This window comes from Acomys minous (assembly GCF_964271855.1).
Source record: "Acomys minous genome assembly, chromosome: 1".
NCBI classification, from domain to species: Eukaryota; Metazoa; Chordata; class Mammalia; order Rodentia; family Muridae; genus Acomys; species Acomys minous.
Window position 1 is genome coordinate 114,603,407 of NC_140483.1, and position 9,585 is coordinate 114,612,991.

General features: G+C 45.7%; 2 protein-coding genes across 8 annotated transcripts in view; one reads left to right on the forward strand and one right to left on the reverse strand.

The window, feature by feature from the left end:
• The window catches only part of PLAG1 (PLAG1 zinc finger), a 43,790-nt gene extending 43,341 nt beyond the window's left edge, over window positions 1–449 (reverse strand). For all 6 annotated transcript variants that reach the window (XM_084787815.1, XM_084787812.1, XM_084787813.1 and 3 more), the window contains exon 1: window positions 233–449. The gene's annotated coding sequence lies outside the window, so the exon portion shown is untranslated. The remainder of the gene's footprint in view (window positions 1–232) is intronic.
• Window positions 450–804: 355 nt separating this feature from the next.
• On the forward strand, window positions 805–5,912 carry CHCHD7 (coiled-coil-helix-coiled-coil-helix domain containing 7). 2 transcript variants are annotated; one of them, XM_084789268.1, is made up of 5 exons: window positions 805–959; window positions 1,380–1,547; window positions 3,374–3,439; window positions 4,962–5,060; window positions 5,781–5,912. In XM_084789268.1, the coding sequence occupies exons 3-5, from the start codon at window positions 3,386–3,388 to the stop codon at window positions 5,883–5,885; spliced, it is 258 nt and encodes an 85-aa protein (XP_084645394.1). In that variant the 5' UTR covers window positions 805–959; window positions 1,380–1,547; window positions 3,374–3,385; the 3' UTR covers window positions 5,886–5,912. The 2 variants fall into 2 exon arrangements, with proteins under 2 accessions (XP_084645394.1, XP_084645393.1); XM_084789267.1 differs by having other exon boundaries at window positions 887–1,128.
• Window positions 5,913–9,585: the final 3,673 nt, after the last annotated feature.

A 9,585-nucleotide genomic window follows, 5' to 3' on the forward strand; every position in this document is an offset into this window, starting at 1 on the left:
TCAGCAGCGACCTCGGGAGTCCTCGTAGCCCCGCCGCACGATTTTATTTGATTTTTTTATTATTATTTTTCTCTCTGGGGTCCTGAGCAGGGGCTGGGAGTAGCACAAACTTTTCCTCCTCCTGCCGCCGCCGCGGCTCCTCTGCCCCCTCGGCTAGTCCCATAATTTAAATAACCCTGATATTCCTCCCGCTAAACGCCTCCCCGCCGCCCCGGACCCCGGGAGAACTCACCGCGGGGCTTTAACATCCTCCCTCCGGCCCGTCCGCCGCCTTTACACCGCCCGCGGAATTTCTAATAATTTTTTTCTCATATTTCGGGCTGGACGCGGCGGGCCTGGAAATTGTTTCCTTACGCCTCTTTCCAGCAGCCATTGTAGTGTATGCGCTGCCCCTGCAGCTCAACTTGCAGCTGCCGCCGCCGCCGCCGCCGCCGCCGCCGCAGCCGCCGACGTCGCGCCCACCGCCGCCTCCCCCCGCCCGCTCGGCCGCCGCCCCCGCCCCGCGCCCGCCCGCCGGCCCGCCCTGGCCCCCGCCCGCCGCGGTGCCCGCCCCTCTCACGCTCCGCCCCGGGCCCGGCCAGTCCGTGCGGCCGCCGCAGGGTCCCTGCGGCCCCATTGGTTGGCACGCCTGCCCGTCAGGCCCAAGTGTTAAGAGCGAGCCTGCAGGGAGGGGGGCGCGGTGGGGCGGGGAGAGGGCGGGGTCTCGCAGAGCTCCACCCACTCCTCCAACCTGAGCCCTCCTCCCGCTTCCCGGGGGCGGAGCGAACAGTGCCCGCCCCCACCTCGCAGAGTCCCGCGGGCCTGTCAATCCGGCAGCGGCGCGCGCGGATTGGACGGTCTGAAACGGGGGGCGCGGGGGCAGCACGTTGGGGTGCGCGCTACTTAAGGTCCTGCTGCGTGAGCCACTGACGTGTTTGGAGCCGGAGCCGGCTAGGGTGTTGGTGGTGTAGTTGCCCTTGGTGAGTGGTCTCCGGCCCCTCCCTCCGTCCACGGCAAGTCCGAGACAGCACTCAACCCAGCCGAGGGCCGACCCTAGTTCGTGGCTCCAAACCGTCCGCGGCATGCTCCTGCCGCTGCTCGCGCCACGCGATTCGTCCGGCCGGGGCAGCGGAAGGTGACCCAATGCAGGTCTGGGCACCCCGGATTGTGTCACTCCCCGCCTTGCCCTCCCTGGGTCCCCTCACTGTGCTTCCCCCCACCCCCTTCCCTAGCCCCAATGTCGTGCTCTCCTGTGCCAGCTGTCCACCGTTGGATACTGCGGAGCGGCACCCCGGAAGGCAGTGCGGTCCCGGAGTCGCATCCTTTCGGATTCTTCTCGGACTTCCCAGTTCCCGGTGGTGTGTACCTTGACTGTTTGCCCCTGGTCCCTCTACACCCAGGTTTACGGCGTGGTGTGTTTCTGCTTCCGGATTTAACAACTTACAGACCAGACTTTGAGCAGCTTGGGGGCCTGGACTTGTTCAGGAACGTGCCCTTCCCGCCCCCCCCGCCCCCCCCCCACTACGGATCAAAGCTACGTGGAGAGTGGGAAACCAGGAACTCCTTTGGTAAGCAGTTTGCCTTTTAGAGTAGATTTAAGAGTTGTACTGTAGGTTTGCAGCCTTCCCTCAGACCTCTGGTTTTTCTTTCTGAATGTCATCTTGGAAGTGGTAGGGCGTTGTAACAGTTGTTCACTCCTGCCCCGTCAAAAAGCAAGCAGATAAGGCCTCTTTTGCAGGGCACTCCATCTTGCCCTTCAGCCCCACTCCTCCATGTAAATTGACATTTCCTCTTCCAGTGCTGTTAACACAGGAGTTTACACGGAAGAGGTGACATTCGGGAATCCATGTTTAGAGTGACTTGTATATAGGCTCCAGAATAAAAAGCAATGAAATGAGGATAGCCCGAAGCAGCAAACTTGATACCTGTGCCGTGTAGGTATTTGTAAAGAATTTCTGGCTGATGATAAATAGAACAGAACTCTCTCATGATTAGGACGCAGCTTGAGTTACGTCTGGATCGGATTATTGTTGTGATTATTATATGCATGGTGTGTGAACAATCAAGGGGAACTTTGTGAAGATAATGACAGTAGAGCCGTGGAAGAGGAGACTGTAGATTTCCTTAGCCCCATTATTCTCTTAGGAGTAGGCAGCCCCGTAAAGTCCCGTCTTCCGAAGAAGAAGGCCTTCTAGTTCTAGCAGCGTTCTGTACTGAGTTTCCTTCCTGTCAAGGTGCTTCTGCTGGCTGAATATTTTCAATGAAGGCCATGGAATAGATAGTTATTTGGTGAACACTGAAAGTTAAAGAACTGCCGAGTAATCACATTCCTGATCTTTCTCAGAATAGAAGACATTCACCATCAGGAAGGAGTTTATGGCCTTGCGTTACTTTTCTTGAATATGTATTATTTCATTTAACGTGTGTGTGTGTGTGTGTGTGTGTGTGTGTGTGTGTGTGTGTGTGTATGATATTCCACATAAAAACTCAGACTTCTACAACCGCCCGTGCATACTTGTTTTGTTTTTTTAATTCAGGAGATTTGTGTACATCATGCTGTCTTACTTTTCTGAAACCTACTTTGATTTTTAGGTAGATAAAAGATTATAAACTAGAGCAGGGTTTGGGCATGTAAGCCAGATCAGTCCCTTAAGCTCAGTACAGGGATTTTTCAAAGATGGTGGGTGGCTCATCAATGTCATATCAACATAGTGAGACTAATAAAGACCATTCTGAAGTAATTGCCACTAGCCCTTGAAGAGAATTGTTGTACCAATTTCACTTGAACTGGAGTTTGAAGAGCAGTTAGTTGTCCTTGACTATGGCTGGTAGTCCGATTTCATGATTTGATTTGGGAATAACTAACTGGCTCTTATGGTAATGTGGTATCTTTAATCGATAAAAAAAACTTTTTGTAACACTGTAATTTTAAGACTTGAATTGGAAAATTACAGAACCACAGTAGCATTCCCTGACTTCCTTCAACCCAGGGAAGTATTATTTAAATAGAAGGTAGTGCTGGAAGAAAATATTTCATTGTTGGCTGACAGTGGTGGCACATGCCTTTCATCCCAGCACTTGGGAGGTAGAGGCAGGTGGATCACTGTGAGTTCAAGGCCAGCATCGTCTATAAAATGAATCCAGGACAGTCAAGGCTACACAGAGAAACCCTGTCTCAAAAAACAGAAAGCAAACAAACAAATTTTTTTCATTGTTTTTAAAACTATGGCTTTTTAGAATGTTAGCTACGCAGTGAACTTGGCTTTTTATATATTCACTGTGTTTTCTTGTTTACTACCCTCTGCTTTGAGAATTAGATTTGTAAGTGCACGTGAGATTGAGGACATTTTTTGGTCATTTCCTTCTGATCTGTTTTTTTCCCACCTACCTTCAGTGAGAAGACAAGATGCCCTTGGTCACGCGGCGGCTGAGAGACCCTGACGTAAATCCTTGCTTGTTGGTATGCTGGTTTGTTTCTCATTGTCATGAGTGTTAACTTGGGAAAACCAATCTTAATTTTGTGGGCATCTGTCTTATGCAGTTATTGAATAAAGTGTTATTCTGTGAAAAGAGATTCCTGGCCAGCGTATTTTATTTCACTGTAATGTTTAAAAATGACCAAACTATAGCTAACAAAGACCCTTCTTTTCACTGAATTGTGAAATAAACAGTGCTTGGTTGTCACTGTAAAACTTGACAAGCGTAGTAACACGAAAGAAACTCCTTAGTCTAAACAGGGGACACAATAAAGCAAATTCAAAAACAATGGTTTTAACCACAGCAATTATTTAATCTGTCTTTGAGATAACCTGCCTGAGTCACAGGTTGACAGTAGGACTAGCTTATTTTAAGCTTAATGGTTTTCACAAAGGTATCTTATAAACAACATTGTATTGGAATAATACGTTTTTATTTGCATTAATTAGGTATAGCTTGTAATACTTTGTTGTGGACTTGCCTCTCTTGAGAAATGCAGTGCAACAGTCATAGTGTTGCTATGAGGAGCACTAATCCACCTTCCTGTATGGATTTTTCAAAAATCACATTTTACAGTATACATACATCCGTCTGTATATTCTCTTTCCATCAGCTGTATTAAGTATTGTTTAGGTAATGTCTGTTTCTTAGATTGTGAAGCAGAGTCCCTGTCCATTTGAAACCTTATTTTAGATAGCTTCTTATAGTCATGCCTTTCACTTTGAAGCTTGTTGTCCAATCTGCTTCTAGGTCAGACAGCTTAAGTTTAATTACCAGTGGTACCTACTTCATTTTAAACCCATAGCCCTAACTTTCTTTTTGAAGTCATATTAATGATAACTATTAAAGTTGCATATGTAATAGTATGCTTGCATAACGGACTGAACGATAGCCAAAAGTGCATCTAGATGAATGCTGTTAATTTAGGTTGCCTTGATGTAGATCATTTACTTGTGTAATTTACTCGGAATCTCAAAACGAGCATTAAGATCAAACATCAGGTCAGAAAGAGAACTGAGGCAATCCAGGCGAGCTGCACTGAGAGTTGGAAGGCTGGTCTCTGTTGATCCTGTGCTCTCTTGGGCCTGGAAAGAGGTTTAGCATGAGCACAGACTGCTGGGACTGTTACAAGGTGGTGTTTCTCAAGAAAGGAAATGATGAAAGCAAGGCAATGAGAGTTGGGAGGATGCTAACTGTGTAGTAGTTCTTGCTGATGCTAAGAGCACCTTATACCTTACTTCAGCCTCCTATCAGTCTTTAGCTCAAACTCATGGGATCAGTTACTTAGAAAACTGGCCCAGGCTGGGGGGGAAAAAAAAAGATGTCTTTTTAAGTTGAGTGGTTTCTGGACTAGTTGGCTGTATTATTTGGGTTTGATAAGTCTACCTACTAAAATGAACACAAACCGTTTTACATCTGCTCAGAGGGGAAGCCACTTCAGAAGTCTTTGTGTTTGGTTAGAGCACATTCCACATTTTAAATGATGACTCTTTTACATATTTAAGGAATCTGATGCTTCTACCAGATGTATGGATGAAAACAACTATGACAGAGACAGGTGTTCCAATTACTTCTTGAAGTACAAAAACTGCCGGCGATTCTGGGTAAGCACAGCGTGTCAAGCTTTTTCTAAGACTCTGCTCTTAGGCTTGTGACTAAAGCTGATATCAACCAATAACCAATCAATCAATAACAGTCTTCCCAGTGATGGCTGTAGGGAAACTTAACCTTTGACCTTCTTTTCTATGTGGTATATCAACTCTATGGTGTCCTTGAGAGAGTGTTTCATTCTATACCAACGTTTAAGACTCCCATTTTAATATAGATAAGTCTTCCTGGATAAGTATGTTTAGTCATAGCCTTTTTATAAATTTGGATTTCCTGAAGAGGAAGAGAAAGTACAGTTTACCCTGACGTCTTCCATCTCATTAGGCTTACGTTTCTGTCTCTTTTCTAACAGCCAATCACAGTTGTTAAAATGGTCTCATTTTTCTTAATACGTTGATTCTTCTTCCTTTTCTGATAGACTATTAGTTTCACTGAATAATTGTGCACAGCATTTGTAGGTGGACTGTAGACACTCGTGTGTGTACTCAATGGCATGTTCCTATCCCATCTCTTGCCAGTAATGTTTTCTGCGGAGATAATCACTTCAATGTAAATGGTAATAGATTGAAACATCTGGAGTTCCGGAAGTAGGTTTTTGAGTTTTAAAACTTAGGTTTTAGTATTTTCCTTTTGGAGAAACAGTAGAAAATTACTGGCAAATTATTGCCATTTAATACGTGACTGATTTTGATGTTTTCTTTTATGCCTATACACAGAATTCTGTCATGGTCCAAAGAAGACAAAATGGAGTTAAGCCGCCTATGCCTACAGCAGCAGAGAGAGATGAAATTTTGGGAGCAATGCAAAAGATGCCCTACTGAGTGTTTGCATTAAAATTGTTTCTAGAACTTTGAAGCAAATGAATTTTTCTTGTAAATCCATGATTGATGAAATCTTAAGACTTTATTGTTTTTTGTCCCAGACAATTTTGAGCTGTACACAGTTGAGATAGCATTCAGTTAACCTCAAGTCTGTGGTGTCTGCTCTCAGAGCTGTGACGAGAACGTGTTATTACCATGCTGTCCTTCGTAGAAGGACAGGAGTGTTAGGAGGAGCTGTGGGAACCGAGCTCTCTTGGGCCTGGAAAGAGATTTAGCATGAGCACATAGTGCTGGGGCTTTTACAAAGGTGGCGTTTCTCAGGAAAGGAAATGATGAAAGCAACGCAATGATGGAAGAACGGGTGTCATGGGTTTAAAACGAGGAACGAGGTGGAGAGATGATTGGCAAGCTAAGCTGTAGGTAGATATGTGATGGGCCACAGGCCTGGGAGTCGCCCCTGTAGCTGCACACACCACATTTATGGGTAGTACCTTCCCTAGGAGGTAAATGGGCACGGGAAGACTGCTGAGTAAGCGGCATGCACAGAACTGTTACTTCTTTAAGCAAAGGCTTAATTCCAGCGTTCTGGCACCAGTTCTTGAACCACAGTGATAGGTTAAAAAAGAGAAATGGACTAGAAGTGGGATCTCAGGATGAGGAGCACAGGAAGCATATAGGGCTCATCAGATGAATCAGCGTCGATGAGATTAGAGTTTACTTCACATAATAATAGCAAACAATGGGAGTATTCGCTGTGGCTACTGGATAGTTCAGGCGCTCCCTTATTCCCACTGCTTTTTCACAGCTTGTTGTGTATTTAATAATAACATGTTCTGTGAAGACAAAGCAAACTGTTGTGTCCCTTTCCATCACCTGGTCGTTAATCAAGAACATCATTTCAGTGGCTGTTGACAATGAATTGTCCAGTTCAAAACCTAGCTCAAATTTTTAGGCCAGATGATGTTTATTTTTCTATTTTATTTTTGAGACCAGCTCTCAAAATCAATGTAATCCAGCCTGGCCTGGATCGTGGGGATGGGGTGGGGTCCTCACACTTCAGTCTCATGTACACTGGGATAACATGAGAGCCACCACATGTGGCTTGACCTTGATTGTTGGATGTAATTCTATTAGAATGAAAAATGGATTGAAAATGTTTTGTGGTAAAGAACTTGTGCAAGTGGCCAACCAGTGTTTGATTTCACTTGAGGCTCATGCCAGGAAAGGAAGCCTGTCTGTACACAGCCGGGATGGCCAAGAACCAGAGACTGGATAGCCCAGAGACCTAAGATTGGTGCCTTGACCAGTCATCAGGGAAAACTTCCTGGGATACAGCAGATGGGAGTAGATGCAGAGACCCATAGCCAGACAGTATGCCAAAGGTCTCTATTTGGTCCTTCCTCTCAGAGATGTAGATCTGGGAACCCTGTGGTTACGTACTTGTTAGGTCTCAAAATGGACCCGAGTAGGCTGAGGTACCTACTTCACGTATCAAAGCAGATGTGGCTGCCAGCTTCTCCCAGCAAACCTCAGTTACAGGGTCTTCCTGGCTGGCATCCCCTGTCCTCTTCCTTAAACTTCTTCAGCCCAGGTATTGGTGTGGGCTTTCCTTCCCACATCTGCCGTTCCCTACATAATTCAATCATTTTGGTTAAGTTGTCCTTTTATCTATTTCCCTCCCCACCCCCAACACCCTCTTCCTCCCCTCCCCCCCACACACCTGGCTCCCTCCTCTCCCACCTCTCCTAGCATGGCCTGGCTCAGTCCATCCATGTTCACTCTGTCCCCGCCTCTGGCTGTGCTCTCCCTTTTATCTATACTAGACTTTCTCCTCCCTCGTACCTAGGAGCAGTCATGTTCTTCCTTTTCCATTCAATTCAAAATGAATGAATATAATCATTAGTTTTATAGTTATTTGCCTTTAAAGTCTTTCATTTATTTATTTTTTACCATTTCGGCTTTATAACTCCCTTTATTACCTCTTACTCACCAGTGTCCTCGTCTGAGCATTCCTCCCTGGCACCAAGCTGAATTGTTGAATTAAGTTGTGCCTGTTAACTTCTAAAGTCTCTGACAGGCTTTTCAGTCCGAGCATCTGCGTTCCAGTTTCCACATTTCTAACACCTTTGACCCTCACAGCAGCCATCCTAATGGCTGTGAATGAATGGTTTGCTGTCCCTGCAGTTGGAATGTGTCTCTCTTTGATGGTAAACATTTCTTACATGCCTTCTCATATAGACACTGTGTACCTAAGACGTGGGTGGGGCTCTGGTGTGGTTACCAGGCTGCCTGTTGTCTAATGCAGGAGTGAAGGTTCCGGATGCAGACAAGCTGCTGGGCACTGGGGCCTCTAGTCGTGCTTGAGGGTGATGAGTTCTTGCTGGAAGAGATGCTTGCCACATAGAGCCTCGGGGTCCACCAGCCTGTGAGGTTGTCAAGTGATGACACATCTTGATGTGCTTCATCTCAACTGAAAAGTTGTTCTTTAAGACCTCACAGAAATGGAAGGCTGTGCAAACAGAACAGTCACAAACATCAGAAAGGATCTGGTCCAGGTTTCCAGTTTTCCAGAGCCTCATGACAGTCTTTTTGGCCTCCAGGGTTTTATCCCATTTATCTTGTCGTCTTGAAAAGGCTTCTTGATTTGGGAGAAGGAGTAGCTCCTGCTCTGCATCCTGGACATGGGACTAAGCCTGGAAGTAGGACAGGAGGACGAAGAGAATGACAAAATGAGAGAGATTTCCATGCGGAAGTGATAGAAAGTAGAGAAAAGAATATGCCTTCACCCCTCTGTCTCATTCTCTCTGAGACAAGGTCTTGTGCAGCCGGGTTGGCCTTGAACTCATGATGGAGCTCAGCTTGGTCGTGAGCTTCTGATTCTCCTGCTTCTGTTACCCAAATGGAATTTCAGGCCTGAGTGGCAACCATGACAGCTGCTGTTGCATTTTCCTGAGCGTGGCACTCTGGCACTACTCAGTCAACACATAGAAGTTGTCCTGGTGAAATGACTTTGACAAATTCTGCCTGATTTAGACCCAACTACAAAACAACCACAAGACAAAATATACCAGTATTGGTTGGTCATGGCAACCAAAATGACTGAGAAAATGGATCCCTCCTTTTTATAACATTATTTCATTGTCTAGCCCCAGTGTGTCTGCAAATTCCTGGGAAAGATGGGTCAGGTAGAATGAAAAAGAGAGGGTGGGAGGGGGCGGAGGGAGAGGTGTGGAGGTAACAGTTTTCAGAAGCTCTTTCCTGAGAGAGGAAACGAACTGCAAAACAAACCACAAACAAACACAACACAACACAACAACAACAACAACAACAACAAATGAACCGGTATTAGTTGTCATGGCAACCAAAACTACTGAGAAAATGAGTCTCAGAGGTTGCTACTGGACAGGAGATTAGAAGTCTGAATAAGGAGCCCTAAGGTTTGTCCCAAAAAAGTATTGTCAACACCAGATACACCTCCACAAGACCACAGGACACTCTTGCCTGAGTTCTTTACATACATTCCATATAAGGCACTAGATGGAAGGGTTTGCTGATTTCCCCCATCTGTGGGTTGATTTTCACTTATAGTATGTTTTTGAATAATACTTTTTCATTTTTGACTTTGGTGAATGTAAGCTAAAGAACATTAATCATTTATGTTAGAGTAATAACCCATGAAGTGCCTTTGTTCGCTTTTGGT